This window comes from Lolium rigidum, chromosome 4 (assembly GCF_022539505.1).
Source record: "Lolium rigidum isolate FL_2022 chromosome 4, APGP_CSIRO_Lrig_0.1, whole genome shotgun sequence".
Classification (NCBI taxonomy): Eukaryota; Viridiplantae; Streptophyta; class Magnoliopsida; order Poales; family Poaceae; genus Lolium; species Lolium rigidum.
The window spans coordinates 240,928,913-240,948,799 of NC_061511.1; the positions used below are offsets into that span (position 1 = coordinate 240,928,913).

The window sequence follows — 19,887 nt, forward strand, 5'->3', positions numbered from 1 at the left end:
CAACAAGGCTTCGAGCACGAGCAACGCATGAACAACGAATAAACGTATATCGCCTAGATCGCAAGATGCGATCTAGGCAGCATGATGCTTACCCGGAAGAAACCCTCGAAACAAGGGATTGGCGATGCGCCTAGATTGGTTTGTGATGAACGTGATTGTTGTTTTTCTCAATAACCCTAGATACATATTTATAGTCCGTAGACTTTCTAACGTGGGAATAATCCCAACCGTGCACGAGCCAAATTCTATCTAACCGACACGTATCCTACTATATTTACAGATACACGGGCAAACTAGCCCAAACTTTGTATACAAGGCCGATTCATGTATTTCTTCCGTGTATATTCTTCAAGCCCATCTTAATCGCGGCCCACCTCTGATCCGGTCAAATTCTGGTGATAACACATGCCCCCCTGGTTTTGGAAATGATAATTCCAAAATCACTCTGCCTTTTTCTTCGTCGGGTCATGTCGTGGCAGAGCAGAACCGTCGCAGTATCCTTCATCATGATGCCTTGCCTTCTCAACTTCTCTGCACGATTTGACAGTTCTTTGGCACCACTTCCTCGGAAACTGCTGCAACATTAACTCCCCGATATCCCCTTATTTAACCGCATCGAGCAGTTTGGCTCTTCATCCCCTCCTCATCCTCTGTTCCTCTGTAGTACTCGAAAACCCTTCTTCCACCATGGACTCCTCCTCCTCTTCCTCCTCCGGTCTTTCCTTCCGGTCTTCCTCCTCCCGCGAGCCGACGCCGGAGGACATACGCGCCCCGGAGCGATGGGACGAGGCGGACTGGGACTTCTCCGTCTGGTCAGAGGATGATGAATCCCTGACCGATGGGGAAGACAACCTCCATTTCCTCATTGATGGGGATTCGGAGGAGGAGGGCGACGATGATGCTCTCTGGGGCGAAGACATCTCTTCCGATGAGGAGGATGAGGAAGCGGAGGAGGACACCTCCTCCGACGAGTACCCGCCGATGAAGCGCTTCCGTGCCGGGTCGGATGATGATGACGACGACGACGATGACGAGGAGGAGTACGGGGTCCCTGCCGAAGGCTACGGCAGCGAGCCGACGAGGAGCCCGCCGGCAGCGAGCGCCGACGAGCAGCCACGACAACACCGACGAGGGCAGCAACGGCCCTTAGACTAGGACTAGTAGCATAGGACTAGTAGTAGTAGTGCATTAGGCATCGGATGATCCTTTTGAGAGCCATCGGCTCTTTCTTGTAAAGTCGTTCCTTTGAATCAATAAGAACTGTTCTTCCAATTTGACTCTCCATTTATCTAATTTCAAGTTTTCCATTTGCCGCACCAAGAACCGATAGCAACGTATCGGACTTTTCCCCTCAAACGCCCATGAGGCCAGACTCAAATACCAATTTAGACAGTCATTCAAGCACTCCTCAAATTCAGACTGTAATTTAATATCTGACCATAATACTTTGCAACTCTAAAGTCGATGGCTGTTCATCGGCTGTTTTGAAAATCCAGTCTCCTTCGGGTTAGATAGTTTTGCCGATGATGCCGACACTCGGCAATTGTATTCCATCATGATCCGTCCTCGCTTCCTTCCGAGTTGGCATGAGCACTTCAAACAGGATCATCAAACCTGGTTATGAGTCTTATCGGCCGGTCGTAGCAGCCCGGCAACTTGGCCTCGGACGGTATCTCCTCACTTCTTTCTACACCACCCGACGGAGAGCGAGCTGATCTACCTGATGACCTCACTAGTCAGAGGTGTTATACCTTCTTTGACGCTCTAGCCGCCCCAATTCCTCACAACCTCTCTTTTACCTCGTCAACCGATGGTTTTGAGACTTGGTGGTCAATGTGGAAAACTCACGCCTTCAGGAGAGCTCTGGGACCATTGCTGAAATAGCTTGATGCTGAATATGACACCCCTGCAGAGCAGGTACCACTACTCACAATTTATTTTGAAGTGTTTTGCGATGATTTCCCTTCATAACCTTGCTCTGTCTCCTTGCAGCAACAGGACGGTCCAGACCCTGTAGATGATGACGGCTCCCCTTTCAGATTCCTCCCAGCAGCTCCGGTGGTCTTCTTCTGCAAAAACTCGCCACCCTTGAAGAAAGTTGTGATGCAGAGCCAGCCGATGACACCCAAATCGGCTTCCAAAAGCGGAGTGTCTACCAGGTCAGCTGCCCCCCGAGCCTCAGTCAAGACGAGGACAGCGGTGAGGAAAGTAGCTACCCGGAAGACTCTGAAGCGCCAAAGCCCTACTCCAGCTCCAGAAGGCTCGCACGTAAGTTTCACCCATGCTTTGGCTGATTTCATTCATTCTTCTAGGCTTCGCAAGCATACTTGTGTTTCTTCTACGGACCCCCACCGAAGAAAACTCTAGTGAGGACACACGATCCGGTCGAAGGGACTCGAGCTCGGGCAATTCGAGAAAACCACCACGCAGAGCCAGCCAGACTTGCCACCGTCGGCTTCCAAGAAAAGGTCAGCCCCTGAACCTGCCGTTTCCCAAACTCCCATCAAAGCGGGGCAGGGCAGCCTACGCACAAAGAGCCGATGCATCAAGAGAGCTCGCAAGGAACCGCAAGCCTCTCCATCAAACCAGGAGATACCAAACGTAACTCCATCCTCTCCTCGGCTCATTGAAGCTAAGGAAGCTCTCATCGTTCACTCCCTCGAGGAAGCAGAAGGCCTCAAAGCTGAACTGAAGACCGACTTGGCTAAAATCCGCGCCTTGAACACGCAGCTGGTAGCAGGCAAAGACGAAGATGATGAGGCCGAGATCGCGGAGGTGGATCGTGTTCGTGCTGATGCCCTCCATGCCCTCGAAATGTTCCTTCAGTAGAGTCTCCCTGTGTAATTTGTACTAGAGTCGATGGCTGTGCATCGGCTTTTCTTAGTTCTAAAGTCGATGTCTGTGCATCGGCTGTACATTATGGAATTTTTTTTTCTCTGGCCGATTTTTCTATCGGCCCCCAATATTTCACTGCCCATGTATCGCACATGTTCATCGCACATGTTCATCTGATTAGGTGCCCCCGAGCCGAATCTGTCAGGTAACTGCAGATATCGGCTCTGTAGTTAGCCAAGGCACTGTACTTGAACATCGGCTTCGTCAGGACCAATGTTGACTTCTTCCAGTTCATCAACCGATATAAACCCAGACCCTAGCTTTCCGTCACCTGTTAGATCGACACTGAACACAGGCAAAACGTATGGCGAGGATGATATGGGCCGATTGCTGGAATCGGCCCCCATTTTGATTGTATTGCTCAATGAAGGTTTACATCTTGGTCTTGCTTTACTATAACTACGTGACATGCTTGAGACAAGATTATCCCTTTTTATTTTTTGGGGCCGATCACAAGGATCGGCCTTGCCACGTACGTCCATAGATTTTGCTCTTGTTACACGGTCGGGCCGGTGGATAAGACCAGCCTCACCCCGCTTTTTGTCACGTCGATGCGCTCGCGGTCGTCCAAAGTGATGCCCGAGAGTGGCTCTTGGCCTGCCGTCTCCCAAACGTTCATGCCGGCCGTTGAAATCTCGGCTGAGTCATCTGCGTGGACGATCTCTACTTCATCTCCATCCCATCGTATTAAACATTGGTGCATCGTGGATGGAATGCAACAGATTGGCGTGGATACAATCTCTCCCTAGCGAGACAGCATAGGTGCTCTTGCTATCGACAATAAAGAACGTCGTAGGGATGGTTTTTCTTCCTACGGTCGGATCCACGTTCGGAACACCTTGTGCTTCGGATGCTTGGCCGTTGAAATCGCTCGGTGTAACGTTGGTCTTGATCAGATCCGAGCTAGAGCGTCCCAACCGACGTAGCATGGAGTATGGCATAATGTTGACTCGCCGCTCCGGTGTCCACCAGCATCTTGTTGACAGGCTGCCCATTGATATAACCTCGTAAGTACGGGGCCTTCGGGTGTCCGTAGCTCCTTTCTCGTGGCTTCTCAAAGATAACTGGCCGTGGGCCGCAGTCAAGTTGTGCCACGGGTGCTTCGTCTAATCCTGGAGCACAAAACTCCGCTGGAAGGATGAACACCATGTTTGTGCCAGCCGATGTCTCATCATCGGCTTCCCTTTGTTTGGGGCGCCACTCTTTCTTTTGTGGTCGACCCTCTTCGTCCAGAGTTCGCTGAATTTTCGCGGCCAGATCAGGTCGTGCCTTCCTTAACGTGTGCAGGTATAACCTTTCGGCTTCCTCTAAACCACGTAGTCGCTGAACCCTACGCTTTTGGGAACGGCTGAGTCCATCAGGGCACCACCTTGGCCGGTGGTACTTATCTTCTTCTTCTTCATCGTCGTCTTCTAACTCCTCGAGATCTTCCACCCGAGAGGACTCGGCTTGCTTGTTCCGAGATGGGAGAGGCCCTAGACGTTTGAACACCGACACGTCTCCTCGCACCCTTCTTCTTCTGTCTACATTACGGGCGGTTGCCGATTGTAGGCAATCGGCTCATTCCTGAATCCCGGTAGTGTCCGAAGAAGGGACGAGTCTCGGTGCCTATCCACGTCGTCTTGCTCTCTTGACTTTTCCTTGGCGTGGCGCTCATATCTCTCCTCGTCGCGATCATGCCGACGATGTCTCCTCGGCGTCACCGCTAGCCGGACGATCTCTTTCGTCATCGTCGTCGTATCGTCGGCGTTGGTCGTATTGACTCACGTATTTGTTGAGGAGGTGATCGAGAGAGAGGTCGCCGATATCGCACATTCTTCACTTCTCCCTCCGTGATGTAGCGCTTGCCATCGTGCCGGAGCCGATCGCGTGGAACGGCTTCCTCTTCGTCCTTGTTATGAGAGCGGCTGCCCTCGTCTCCTGTCCTTACCGCAGTGGTGCCCGGGTCCTACCATGTTGATGCTTGAACGAGAAACCTGGCTGGCACCTCCTAGGGTAAGTGCACTCCACCATGTTAACGGCGGGGAAAGGGTGTGTGTCGACTTTCATGGCGTACTGGCTGAAAATTAGACGCCCTTGTTCTATCGCCATTTGGATCTGCTGACGCCACACCCTGCAGTCGTTGGTGGCATGGGTGAACGTGTTATGCCACTTGCAGTATGGCTTTCCGTTCAGCTCCTGTGCTCGTGGGGATTTTGTGGCCTTCGGGTACCTTTAGCTGCTTCTCCTTAAGTAAGAGGTCGAAAATTTGCTCGGCTTTGGTCACGTCGAAGTCAAACCCTCTTGGAAGACCTTGTGGCTTAACCCATTTGCGGGACACGGGGCTTGCCCCCGAGTCCATTCAGCCATTGCTACCTCTTGATCTCCCGCGAGCCTTCATCTTCATCCGCCTCAACCGGGACTACCGCACGCTTGAATTTATCCTGGTACAACTCTAGGTGGCGCTGTTCATATAATGATAGCTTCTGAACCATATGCGCCAGTGAAGGGTAGTCTGCTTGGGAAGCCATATCCTTGATCGGTGATGCGAGACCCACCACCGCCAACTCGACTGCTTCTTTTTCAGTCAAACGAGCCGAATAGCATCGGTTCCTAATGGTCCTGAAGCGCTGGATGTATTCGACACTGTTTCTCCGCGCTTACGTCGTACTTGTGCTAGATCGGCAATGCCGGCCTCGGAAGCCTCGAGTGATACTGCATGTGGAGCTTGTTCTTCCAAGCTGCTTCCAAGTCCGGATTGAGTCTGGTGGCAGCGATGTGTACCACCCGAAAGCCGATCATGTGAGGGACTGTGTGAAGAACCTCACACGTAGTTCATCTGATGCTGAGATCGTGCCCAGCTGCGCCAAATATCGGCTCACATGTTCGATTGAACTGGAGCCATCTAACCCACTAAACTTGGAGAATTCAGGGAGCCGATATTTGGGTGGTAGTGGGATCAAATCGTACTCGTTGGGGTACGGCTTGGAATAGCCGATTGCCCTCCTTTTCGGCACCATGCCGAACCGGTCTCTCAAGATTGTACTGATCTGATCCGCGGTGCTGGGCTGCAGGAGTCGAGCTGCGACAATTCGCCGGAGTGGCGTACTTAGCCAGCCACGCTTGCTTCTCAAGCTCCGAGCCATCTGCGGGAGTTGAGCTGCGGAGGTTCGTCGGAGTGGCATACTTAGCTAGCCACGTCCGCTTCTCAAGATCTGATCCGAAGCTCCTCCTGCCGTTCCCGAAGTCCCTGCCGTTGCGGTCCGGTTCGTGAGTGCCCGATTACTTGCGGTCCGGCACGTATGCGCACGTGTATCCGTGAGGGATCTCCTTAGGCGCCTCATACAAGAACTGGTAATCACTAGGGTCACCACCGATCTTGTAGACGACGAATGCCGGTGAACTCAGCACTTCTGGTGCTGCCAACGCGAACGGCAGCGGTGGTCGGGACCGGAGTGGTATCTCTCCTTGGTGAGTCCCTAGAGCAGGTCCCGACGGAGAGTATCGATGCCTCATGATTTCTGGATCACCCGAAGGGCGACACGCTCCAAAGTGTTCACCGGGCTCTCAGAATGGCGGTGCAGCGAATGAGCTACCATGAAATTAATCTCCTGACGCAGAGACCTGGTGCGTTCTTCTAAAGGGGTAGACAGGTCCACTCCATCGAGCGCGCCTTCAGGTGAGAACCCTTTCCACCTAATGCCGTGTGAGCGGGTCCTCTGGAAAGAGCCGATGAGGTCGGCTTCGAGGATAGCTTTGACCTTGTCATACTTCTTTTTGAGCTCCTCAGTCAGATCCTCGTACGTGACTGGAGTACCTTCCGCCATCTCGGATGTAGATGGCGATGCGGTTGATGTCGAAGACTGTCCCACCGGGCGTGCCAGAATGTGTTGCGGTCGAAACCCACCGGCGAGCAACGACGGGCAACACGAGTAGAGCCGGGAGGCTCCCGGAAGCTGCGGCTGGCCCCTGGTCCCTCGAGCGACGGCCCGCAAAGCCTCGGCACGCACGTCCGATGCTGGTGCAGGGCGTGCCACCTGACCTATACCCGGTCGGGAAGGTGATGGATTTGCTTCGCTTAGTTTCCTGCATGGCATACACGTAAACATTAAATACGAGCCTCGATCGGCTCTCGGGTTGTCCCGTGAATCGGCTTAAGGAGCCGATCCACCCATGATTCGTATGAGGTCTACGATCACATGGTGGTCCTGCTTGATCGATATAAAGCTAAAACGACCTACGACGATTTAGGGTTTTCACCACATAATCGGAACATCCTACGCGTGATTGAGCCTGGCAGCCACGCACGGTGATAATAAACCAACCCTAGACAAGGCCTAAAAACCAACATGAAGTTGATCCCCGGAACATCTTATCTAGGGCTAGCAAACTACACCCTACGCGCTACTGGATCCTTCAACCCGTTTGCAAGGCCTAACTATGCGGATATTAAACTAATCCTTGAAGAACAAGGAGCAATCATAACGGATCGGATCTACTAAATAATGATCAAGCGAGGTGCCGCCCTTACACCTAAGGGCGGCTAGACGTCTAAGGGTTGCATGGACAAAAGCATGTGACACGATGAAACAATGCTAACCCTAACACATCTATGATAACTACGCTGCTCGCCATCAACAAGGCTTCAGCACGAGCAACGCATGAACAACGAATAAACGTATCTTGCCTAGATCGCAAGATGCGATCTAGGCAGCATGATGCTTACCCGGAAGAAACCCTCGAAACAAGGGATTGGCGATGCGCCTAGATTGGTTTGTGATGAACGTGATTGTTGTTTTTCTCAAACGGACGCTCGCGGATATTTTGGGTGTCCGAAATGCGTCGCGCCGCTGGAGATGCCCTAATACGAATTATTTAGTTATTTTCAGGACTAGGACGTGATTTCAAAAAAAATCAAAATTGTGACTCGGATGTCAGCTGACCAAGTGGCCAGCTACCGGCCAATCGACCAACTACCGGCCAACGGCAGGTGGCAGCGCAGACCGACCAGCCAACAGCACCCTGTCGGCCACCACTAGGCCGATCGGTCGGCTACCGCCAGATCATGCATGACATCACCCGGCCCGCAGACGCTCCCACCCCGCCCACTGCTTTCTTCTTCCTCTCTTTCTCCTTCGTTCTTCTCTCCCTGGCTCGACGGAGCAGCAAGAGCAACTCGCAAAAACTTCACCATTTTCTCAAATTCTCAGTGATTAAGCCATCAGAACTTCACCATTTTGCTGCTATTAGTTGAGGGAAGCCCGATCTACAGATGGGTTAGGATTTAGAGGCGATTGGTGTTGTTGTTTAGCAACAATGGTGATGAAGTGGTGGAGGTTGGTGGTGGTGTAAGGAGCTTGTCAGTGGCTGAGCTGGTGCTGCGGGTTGGTGCTGGTGCTGAGCTGATGTGTGTTGTTGGTGCTGCAGTTAGAGAGGTTGCCCACGCTACAAGGGTAGATTAATATTCGCATATTAGTGTTAACGGTGTAGATTTATGCGAGTTGTTGTACGTGTTAGTGTATTTGTATGCTGTGTTGTAGTTACATTTGTTGACGCGGACGGATTTTTTTAGGTCCGCAAAGATGATAGATATAGTGAAGATAGTATTTTACTATGATCTGGGTAGTGTCTAGTCAAATGATATGGGAGTTGATCTGAGTGAGTTCAAATCGGTAGAGATGGATTTGATTGCCCCTAGAACATGGACAATTGAGCAGGTGAAGGACTGATTGACAAAATGTTTCGGGATTAATCTTGAACTCTTGAAGTGCACACAGTGAGGGTGTATGCATTGTTAACTAAGTCGTTATCAAATATTTGCTGGTATCTGAGGCTGATACCTCAAAGTGGGCGAGCTGGTTAAAAGGGTCTGATAGGAGAGGAACTAACCCTGTCGTCTTAGTTCTTCCGGTGGCGAAGGAGGTTGCGCCTCCAAAAGGAGGTTACGGTGGAGGAGGTGGGTACGAATCAGGCCAGAGCAGTCAAGGAAGAGTGATGATGATGACACCGGTGTACAAAGGTTTTACGGTGGAGGAGGTGGTCTTTTATGATGGTCGTTCTTTGGTGACAAAGTGGTTGGCTCGAAGAAGAGTGATGATGATGACACCGGTGTACAACCTCGACGAGGACTCTTGTTTTAACGTTGTTTGTGTAGCTTGTGTTGGTAGCAGGTTGGGTGTGTGCCCTCAAGGATGTCATGTTCCATTAGGTGATGGCATTTATAACGGTTCTCCCGGATTTTCCGTTAATTTACGGGGTAATTATCTTCTTATAATCAATTATTATAAGTACGCGACAAATCTTTTTGCGTTTATTTGTTTACAAAAGAGTAGAAAACAAGGAAACGACAAAGAGATGGGGAGCTTTTTTTTTATAAAGGATGCTTTATTACTTTTTAGAAGCAATTACATCCAGCCTCTGCATAACCAGGATGCACACAGCCGTTTATGAGTCTTAAGTCCAAAAAGATGTCAAACTAAAAAAAAACTAGGCGGAATACATATCGGAACGATGAATCATATAACGCCTAAGGTGTGGGTGGGGCTTCAATCCGTAGACTATGCTGCCACCCATGTAGGAAAAAAATATCCCTCGCCGTAGCCTCCAACCGTGTACAGACCTCCGTAAATAGGTCTCGGTTCTCCATGCGCTGAAGAGGTAACCACAAACGGAGAATACATGTACATCTGTAGATGACCTGCAATAAAGAGCTATTTTTATTATTAAAAATCTTGTCATTTCTACTCAGCCAAAGCGTCCAGATAACTGCTAGCGCCCCCACCCTAAGAAGCAACTTAAACCTTGGATCTATACCATGAAGCCAATTGCCAAAGATATTGGCCACACTAGTCGGAGGATACAGGGTAGACGCTTCTTGGATGATAGACCAAATAGATCTCGCGAATTGGCACTGGAAGAAAAGGTGTTTAATAGTTTCATCGTGATGCCAAAAAGCACATCGAGTACTTCCGTGCCAATTCCGCTTAACAAGATTGTCTTTGGTGAGGATGACACCTCGACGAAGATACCATCCAAATATTTTTATTTTTAATGGTATCTTTATCTTCCAAATTTTCTTATTATTATCAACTGGTAAATCAGAATGAAGTATGGCGATGTATAAAGATTTGACGGAGAAAGAGCCATCTACATGTAAATTCCACCTGAATTCATCTGGTTCAGGTGATAGATTAATATCCCCCAACCTTTGAATTAAGGCATTCCATGCCAAAAGCCTTTGTCCTAGTAAAACTCGTCTGAACATCACATTCGGGGGAGAGGTAGCCATTACTGTGGCAATGGTATCTTCTTTGCGACGAACTATACTATACAATGCAGGATACTGTTCACTTAGGGGTGCATTATCTAACCAAGCATCCTCCCAGAACCGTATCTGAGCTCCATTCTTAATTGAGAAAGTTCCATGACGGAAAAAGATATTCTTTGTCGCCATTAGACCAGCCCAAAAGTGTGAATCTCCAGATTTCCAAACCACTTGGGACAACGTCTTGAAGCCGATATATTTTCTCCGAAGAATAGATTGCCAAATCTCATCCTCCGTAAGGAGTTTAAAAAGCCATTTACCCAGCAGAGCTGAATAGATGGGGAGCTGGTGATAGTGATCTCAGGAGCTGGAGACGTGATGTTGCGGTAGCTTTTCTACTGTATGTACACAGCTCCATGACTCGACGATGTGGTCTGAACCAGAAGAAAGCTGCTCTTGTCGAGCTCAATCGAGTCTGTCGTGATGGTTCATTGATTCGGACTTCGGAGAAGCAAGCGAGCGCGACGACGATGCATGCAAGTGCAGGAACCAATCAAGCAACGAACAACAGAGCGTGGCCAGCGAGGCGTTGCCACGTCGGCTGATCCTACGGCCCAGATCCCTCCCGCGACGTCGGTCCAAGCGATCCCAGCCGTTGCGCCGACCGAGGCCACGTCATAGGCCCACCTCCCGCCCGGCACGACGAGCTAGCTATCCCCAAATCGGCGCCCACCGGCGCATGATCCGCCACCACCTCCTCCTCCCCGCCTCGCCGATCCCGGGCCGGCCTCGCTTCCGCCGCCGCCCGCCGCTCTCCGCCTGCCCCGCACAAACCCCGACCCAGACCGCGGCCCGCCGCCTCGCGCCGCTCGTCCTGCTGATGGATCCGGCCGCGCCAGCCCCCGCCCCCGCTCCCGCGGATGCCGACGCCGAGGCCAACGGCGAGAGTGGCGGGTACGCGGACGACTGGGAGTTCGCGGACGCGGAAGCCGGGAGCGAGCCCGGGATGACGCCGGGGCGCGACCAGCCGCGGGAGCTGCCCGAGGAGCTCGCCAGGGGCGTGGTCTGCCTCGAGTGCGTCACCTCGCCCGAGGCCTTGGAGGCCGGACAGGACCCTACCTGCCGCGTCTACCTCGTCGGCACCGCCCATGTCTCGCAGGTAAATCCTCGATGTCGACCCTGAATTCCAGGTTTTCCATCTCCCTAGTGTCAGAACTCCCAGCCCTACACGTTCCTCTCTGCTGTAGTTCTCGCAATCTGCATTTTCCATTGAGTCTAGAAACTCCTCCACTGTGCGCGCATTTGTTTTAGCTTTGGGATGATTTTACTTCTGAAGAAGCACACATAGTTCTGCCGATCTAAGATTTTGGGTCCAGACACAGAAGGTACAAGTGCAGAGCACAGGGGACGCGTATCTCCATTTCTCCCCAGTAGGTTACATATGGTTGTGTTTATTCCTGCAAGTTTGGGTGTGTTACACTGCAACAAAGGCTTTATTCATATGCTAAAAGGACCACAGATCACATGTCTAGTACTCCCTGGACTCCATTTGAATGAGCATTGCATTATTATGTGCTAAAAGTAAAAGTACCACCGATCATCAGGACAAATAGTCAGCTCTACGTTGTTAACTCCCCTGTTGATTTCATTGCAGGAATCGTGCGATCAAGTGAAAGCCGTCATCGACTACCTGAAACCTCAGGTTTCTTCCTTTCTTTACTCATCATCATATATATTTTACGAATTGCTGCCGGTTGGCTGCCTGCTTTAGGGTGTTTTCTGTATTGGAATTGATCTTGGAGATGTTCCACTAATTTCTTTTCACCCATTTTGTAAATGCAGGTTGTTTTCTTGGAACTCTGTCAGAGCCGGATTACCATTCTGAAGCCACAAAACCTTCAGGTATGAACATCCGACACGTGTTAGAAACTACAGGAGGAAAATGCTTTTACTATAATCATCATTGGCTCGTCAAAATTAGCCTGTGATGTAGAAATTGAATCACCAGGAAGCACTATCAGAATTTGAGTCTTTTGGGGTTTCATCTTTATTTACTATTTCCTCCAATGGTGAAGAAACCACTTAATGGTGTTGGAGTTCACAAAAGTTCTCAATGTAGAATTCTCTGGTGTTTATATCTTTTATAAACTTGGACAAGAAAACATGTGCGAAGTTTTCCCAAGGGATATCTCTAATAACAAGTGTGATTGGATTAGATGAGTGAATTTTGCCCAAGATAAAGCTGTTCAGAGTTTGCTGGTAAAAATAAACTTCGTTCAGAATTTAACCTACTAAGTTTGTTGACAAAATGGGCTTCAGGCTGTGGATGTGGCATTGCATATTCTCAGGGACACTGATTATGCCAAGCACTGTTACATAAAATTATAGTTGTATTGTGTTTTCACTGGATTATAAATCGTTTTAAGGTTACTCGTGCTTGTTCATGCATGAACAATAGTTCCCTTCGTATACTGTTTTTACTGTTCCTTCATTTAAATGCTATACCTATTTTTGTTATTGAAAACAGACCATGTAGATTAATCAACATGTCATCTACAGTTTGGCATGAACTATTACTGGGTATCATCATTTCTTCTAGTTCATCATTCCATCTGATTTTACCCATAGGTTCCTACCTTGAATGAAATGATTGACATGTGGAAGAACAAGAAGATGAACACTTTCGGGATTCTCTATAGCTGGTTTCTTGCAAAGGTACTACACTGATTCATGTTATGCCGACAGTACTTTAATCATTTTTCATGGTAGCTGATATGGATGTTGCTTTTTGGCACCCAAGGTTGCTAGCCAGCTTGATGTTTTACCTGGAGCTGAGTTTCGAGTGGGATACGAGGAAGCAATGAAATATGGCGGCAAAGTTGTCCTTGGAGATCGCCCTGTCCAGGTATTGAACCTAGTTTTTGAGTTTGGTTTTTTCATTCAGAATGGCACTGGATAAATCAAGTTCCGTGAAAGGATCTACACTGATAAGCAACTGAATGATTATGCCAATTTATTCCCATATGGATAAATATGGCTTTTATTGTCTCTATTTTTTGTGCACCTAATACAGAGCGTGGACAATATGTTGCGCTATCGCTATGTCTCCGAGATCTTATGGGTTTCACCTCTAGCCTACCCCAACTTGTTTGGGAATAAAGGCTTTGTTGTTGTTTTGTTTTTGTATTCTAGTGAATCAGTCATATATAGCTATTTTTTATGCGCTGTTAACCTTTTCACTTCTCATTAATACAAGAATTGAGACCAATTTGATTGTACTTCTACTACTTTGGATGTCTGGAAAAAATGTACACCTCATCAAATTGATGATCACATCTGTCTGGTAGGATCAATTATAAGGTACTCCCTCCGTCCCATAATATAAGATGTTATTACAACCAATATATGAGTATTCTGGTTGTAATAACATCCTATATTATGGGACATAGGGAGTAGTTGCTATGGCTCGTTTGTGTCTTAAACTTTTAGTTTTTACTAATTTGGTGTGCCATAAACTGATGAGGTTGGTTTCGGATATTGGGTCCAAAAGGTTACATGCATGCAGTTGCCATGTTGTTGCGCTATAGTATGATTTGCTTTTAGAGATAATTGTTGAAGCATCACCAGAGTTCGTCTTATGTTAGTTTTTGTTCCTCTTTACTGCTGGTGTTGTTGGCATAATATTATTTACATTGAGCATGTCATATTGGCTCTTGTACTTCTGAAACCCTTTTACTAGCAGATAGGTTCATATTTAATTTTCATAAGCACTGAACTGATGTTATCCCAATTTTTTTTTTTCGTTTGAAGATCACTTTGAGGAGAACCTGGGGGATGATGTCATTGTGGCACAGGACTAAATTTCTGTACTACATTATTTTCCAAAGCTTATTCTTACCGAGCCCTGAGGATCTTAATAAAATGGTATGTTGTCTTAGGTGATTCATTACCTACAGTGAGCACTTGTATAGTCCTTGTCTTCTTGGTTCTGTAGATGCCCTCAAGATTCCTATTGTGTGAGCTAATATAGTATAGTACTTTGTTGGTTTTAGATCAAATGTACAAAAGACAATTACTTGCTGTATTCACATAGCAATGCCAATGCTTGTTTATACAGTTAAAGGATATGGATGATGTTGACATGCTAACACTTGTTATTCAAGAGATGAGTAAGGCATTTCCTAGTCTGATGGAGACACTTCTACATGAACGTGATATGTGAGTTCCTTGAAAACTACTCTACTTCTGTAAACGATTTATTGTTGTTATTTTCACTTTTACAATAAATGGTTAAGCTTAAGTTATTGATATTGTTTGTAGGTACATGTCTTCCACATTATTGAATGTAGCAAGGGAGCATTCTTCAGTAGTGGCAGTTGTAGGAAAAGGGCATGTTTCTGGAATAAAGAAAAATTGGCAGCAACCAATTGAGGTTAGATTTTTTTCTACAAAAACATTTCATGTGTTATACTTTGTGCAAAGAAGAAATCCGCTGGCTAGTTTTAGATTACTGTCTTGTTTATTCTGTGCTCAATTTTCATGTTGAACTTATCCAAGTACTTCTTGTAGTGCTCACGTATTTTTTCTTGCAGGTGCAGAGCTTACTGGAATTACCAGTGACTAGGCAAGGTCCTTCGAAGATGAAAATTCTGGCATCTGTTGGAGCAATAAGTGCAGTAATAGCATCTGGAATCTATATATGGGGTAAAAAATAACAATGTATGCATCAATGTGTCAAGTGTTCTGTCTGGCATGTTTAGTCTCAGAAGAAAATATTAGTTCGTACTTATAGGTGTCCATCTATACAATAGGTGTAATTTCTGAAACTGAAGTTAAACAAAAGAAAGAACACTTTCACTGCATTTACTAGTCTGGCTATGTCCAAAGCTTTCCGATTTTACTAGCTGGGTTTTAAACCTGTGCTCTGCTACGACACATCAAGTTGAAAATTTAGATTAGGAAGGCGATTTGACTGGATTTTGTTATCTGGGGTGAAAAAAGGGCACTAGACATTCTTATATTTTGTATGCGCGTCTCGGCTCATTGGATAGTACTTATCTCATGTTGTTTCTGCACGCTAGGGCCACTGTTCGAATTTTACAGAAAAAGAGGGCTTTATGTGCTCTGGCCATATTTGATGACCAAATTCTGGTTGACCAAACAGGTGGTTCGTCAAAACTATCTGTCTACTAAGATTAGACAAATTTCTAGCTACACGCACTAGTCGTCACTCGTCACTACATGTCTGGCACTGGCAGTCTTGTAGTGAGGAAAGCATATATGGATGACGCATCACAAAATCTTTGTACCTTGGGCAAACCTGAAGTTGCGCAAATCCTTTTGTACCTCTCTTAATCTGAGCATAAGGATCAACGAGCACGTATAGACAAAGATCCACATCACAGATTATAATCAGCGTATGTATAAGCGCAGGTTCAAGCCGGCCTGAACCTAGCAGCTAGTCAACAAAAACGCCGCAGGTGGCCCTGACCTCCCCGAGACTGCCGTGGAGCACGTCGGTGCGCCCCATCTTAACCATCGCCGCCGCAAAGTCCTTATAGTACTCGTCGGGCGACGACGCGTTGGCCATCTTCTCGACGTAGCCCCTGGTGGCGGCGTCGTGCAGGAGGCTGCCGTCGGACTGGAAGAGCCCTCCGGTCTCGAGCACGTGGCGGTAGTAGCTGAGGTCGAAGGTGAATCCGCTGCCGGGGTCGATGGGCACCTTGGTCCTGCCGCGGCCGCCGGTGCGCGGGCAGAGCTTCTTGAGGCGCCTCGCGTAGCGCGCGTCGAGCGACGGGTCCTGGTCCATGGCGCCCGTGAAGTTGTAGAGCCGCTTCTGGAACGCGGCGCAGTGGGACGTGCCGATGCTGTGGGAGCCTGGGGATTGGAGGAAATGCACGGCACGGCGCGCGGCCATTACCGGCGAGGACGCATTGTTAATTGAGTTGTCGCTGTCGTCCACGCGCGAAGCAATGGGAAAGGTGCAGGGGTTTGGGAGTGGGTGTACCGAAGAGGACGGCGATGTCCTTGGAGTTGAGCGACTTGACGCTGAAGAAGGTCTTGACGTCGACGATGTTGGAGTCGGGCGGCGCCAGGTCGTTGGCGGCGTACTCGGCCACCGTGACGTTGCCGTCCCGCCGCCCGGTCTCCACCTCGTACCACGGGCCCTCGCTCTGCAGCAAATTTATCAGGCACGGAGGGTCGGGGGTAGAGGCTCGACTAGACAATCCGGAACTGAAGACCAACTTTGCCCGGCGTTGTGCTTACCAGGTGCACGGCGTCTCTGGCGGCCATGGCGATGATGTCGGCGCAGGAGACGGTGAGCGGGCAGAGCATCTCCAGCTTGGCCTTGATCCGCTCGATGGCGTCGAAGCCTCGCATGCTCCGGTTCGGGGTGGCGTCCCGCTCCGCCGTGCCCCTCCTCGACCTCAGCATCACCGACCCGTCGCAGCCCTGGACGTGCACAGACATGATCACCGGTCAGAATTCAGAACACGCGCGCATGAACTCGTCGATCGGTGAGCGAGTTACCTGGACGAAGCAGTCGTGGTAGTGCATCCGGAGCAGGGAGGGCGCGAGCGTGGGGTCGTCCTGCAGGATGGCGCGCATCTCCGCGAAGACGACGCCCTCCGCGATGGGGCACGTCGCATTGTAGAACCCGAACACCAGCTCTGCCGCCGACGGGCCCGCCGCCGCCAGCAGGGCCATGACGAGCAGCAGCAGCAGCCGCCGCGGCTCCCGGCCCCTGGACATGATCGACGGGCAGAACAGACTTTTTCAGTTGAGAGACGGGGTTGAGCTAGAGTGTAAACCTTGAGCAGGTTGTAGGAGCTCGGCGCCGTGAGATCATGGGGCAAAGGTCAAAGAGTGTGGTTGCGCTGTGGTTGTCGGACCATGTCCCGGCGCGTGACGGGACGACGGGGACGGGATGGGGTTGAGTATGGCCGACTCCGCCTCCAGGTTGCTTTGCTTCGGGGTTGGAAGGATTGGTTGGTTGGTTGGTGCACGTCGGCAGTCGATCTCGGCTGGACTCGAATGCTCCATCATCAGGTAGGACCAATCCGTCCGCCCATCACCGATCACCGGTTTCGGCTCAAGGACGGACGTGTCGCGCGTACGTGCTTGTGTGTCGTCGTCCTAAACTGGCTGGATGGCCTTTCGGGGAGTTGTTTTTACCGCCTTAGAGCATCTCCACTTGTCCCCCAAGCCTGACCGTATACGGGTGCCGGCGCGTAACCTCTAAATAGGGGGCACCGGCACCTAGCCGCATCCCTAAACGTCTGCCTCCAAATTCAAAACTTAAAAACATAAGCCGATCAGATTTCGCGTTCAAAGGATCATTGTCTCAACGAAACACATCGTCGCAAACGGAAGTCCTGACGAACACATCGTCGCAAATCGTGACATTGAAATGTCTAGCGAACAAAAAAAAAGGGGCGCGCCGACCAACTGGCAACGCGGGAGTCAAGCGATTTCCTCAACCGGTGAATCGGGGAGCATGGTGGGCGGCGTCGGCGTAACGATCGGCGATGGAGGTGAGGCAGTCGATGGGGTAGGGCCAGTGGGCGGTGGAGTAGTAGCCGTCGTTGGAGTCGCGGTGTTGGGCTGGGGCGCTGGTGGAGCTCGACTCTCCACTAGGACCGTGGCGCGCTGCGCGGCGCACCATGCATTGACGTCGTCATCCATGCTGCTGGTGTCGACGAGCAGGATCGCCTGAACCGTTCCTCTTCTTGGCGAAGATGTTGGCCGCGCTTGATGTCCTACCTCTCCATGACCGACGCCCACCTTACTGACGCCACCTCCTCCATCTTCACGGCTTGCTCCGCCGCGTGGCAGCGTTATAATCACCTCCCAAGCCCCCGCCCACGCCGTTATCGGCCGAAGGGGACGTCGTCGTAGGCGCCTCTTCGACAAGCGCCTACGAAGAACATGGCGCATGATCTCACATGTCTATCTTATTTTGTTCAAGAAGAGGTAAATTGTCATTCGAGAACGCGGCGCATGATCTCACATACCTATCTTATTTTGTGTATATATCGTATGACACTCATGTCATTTTGCAGTTTGGTTTGGTACTATGACGGTGTGACGTGTGAACTCCGTGAGTCCCTAACTAGTGGTAGTAATGTCTTAGCTATTAAATTAAATTTCATCATTGTTGCTATTCCCAATCATATATGCCTACTGGTCCAAATGGAAAAACTGTCAAAAATGCCTAGCGCGGACCAAATGAGGCGCCCTGTAGGATGCACCCCGTTCCAAGCGGACTAGGGGAGCCGGAGCCTGCGCGTTTGTAGGTCGACCAAAACTTAACAAAACGAACACATTCGGTATCAAAAATGCGTGGGCTTACTGGAGATGCGCTTAGTCTTCTCTCATAGTGGGGCTAGTGAACCAGCCTGGTCCATTGCAAAAGGGCCTCCTGTTGGGAATATGCGAGCTCAGCCCGAAACTTCAGCATAGGCCCCATAGCCTAGCTGCGCCCTGTGTGCTTTATTTTGTGGAATGCCACATGCCGAATCTTCCAAGTTCTCAAAAGAATAGAGCTGAATGTCCCCTCAGAAAGAAAAAAAAACATGTCAGATCTTTGTAATGATATGGTACAAAAAAGGGAAATTTAATTCGGCTCCCGGGTGCGCATGCTCCCTCTACTAAAAAAATCTTATTTCGAAGTGTCAAAAAATTTTGACGAAAAATTCTACATGTATATCTTCCTAATATATGTGCGTTCGTCAAATTTCAAGAAAAACCAATATTTTTTGTGGACCATGTGAAAAAGAGAAATTTTATCTTGTAAAAAGCATTATTTCTAGCACTGAGTTTTGTCTTTTTTACACACGTCATATGACAAGTCGATTTTTTATGAAACAACTTTGTAAGCGTGTATCACGTGAAGATGTACGTGCGATTTTTTTTTCATTTTTTTTAAAATTCAAAATATGTGTAAGATGCATTTTAAACTAAAGAGAGCATGTGCTCCCATGTTCCAAAACATCACTCCCAAAAAAAGTAATATAAAATAAGACATGAAAAGCTCCCCTTGAAAAGACCCCAGAGGGTGGCATGCACACCAAATTGCCCGCTTAACTTGGTGCTGCTAGCTGTCAGGATCCAGTTTAATAGTAGAAAACATGAGATACGGCAACTCATGCATGGAGATTCATATACAAAACAATATACTATCCAAGCACAGATCAGTCCCGCTCACAAAAGTAAAGCACCAAATCAACATGAAAAGTTTGAAAAGTAGAGAAAATGAGGTCCACTCCAAATTCGAGCAAAAGTTCACTTCCTTATCCTAACTTTTTTCAGTTTTTTTTGATAAACACAGTACAAACGCAGACGGTCACATACACGAGCATACACTCACTCCTATGAACACACACACGCACATCCTACCCCTATGAGCACCTCTGGAAGACTGAGCTGGCGAATTGGATCTTGTGTCGCCTCCCACTGAATGAATATTCCGCCTTTATGAGACACACAAATGTCAAACATGGGGTTTTAAATCATGGGTCGGTTGAGCACGCGTTAAGTTCTTCTTCATATGTCGATGACTCTACCACTTGATTACATTCATTTGTTTTCTTACGGATATGACACAAAGGAAAGAACGGACATTTCTACGAGTGAACTCTTCAACTTCTTTCAAATGCATCCTTGAACTATGCCCAATTTTCACCCTCAAGTGGTTCTTATATTTTTTTGCGAGCAAATGGTTTTTTATTTTTTATTTTCATCTCACT

The 19,887-nt window shown here is 48.9% G+C and overlaps 2 protein-coding genes across 2 annotated transcripts; one reads left to right on the forward strand and one right to left on the reverse strand.

Annotated features, from left to right (window-relative positions):
• Nucleotides 1-10,877: 10,877 nt before the first annotated feature.
• Nucleotides 10,878-15,000, forward strand: LOC124648484 (traB domain-containing protein-like). Its single transcript, XM_047188244.1, has 9 exons — nucleotides 10,878-11,297; nucleotides 11,793-11,840; nucleotides 11,981-12,040; nucleotides 12,767-12,853; nucleotides 12,939-13,043; nucleotides 13,949-14,062; nucleotides 14,256-14,356; nucleotides 14,459-14,570; nucleotides 14,731-15,000. Exons 1-9 carry the CDS (start codon nucleotides 10,878-10,880, stop codon nucleotides 14,851-14,853), a joined length of 1,170 nt encoding a protein of 389 aa, XP_047044200.1. The 3' UTR covers nucleotides 14,854-15,000.
• A 440-nt stretch (nucleotides 15,001-15,440) lies between these two features.
• On the reverse strand, nucleotides 15,441-16,891 carry LOC124650280 (peroxidase 1-like). Its single transcript, XM_047189825.1, has 4 exons — nucleotides 16,670-16,891; nucleotides 16,406-16,591; nucleotides 16,146-16,311; nucleotides 15,441-16,015 (listed from the first exon to the last, which is right to left on the reverse strand). Exons 1-4 carry the CDS (start codon nucleotides 16,889-16,891, stop codon nucleotides 15,597-15,599), a joined length of 993 nt encoding a protein of 330 aa, XP_047045781.1. The 3' UTR covers nucleotides 15,441-15,596.
• Between the last annotated feature and the right edge of the window lie 2,996 nt (nucleotides 16,892-19,887).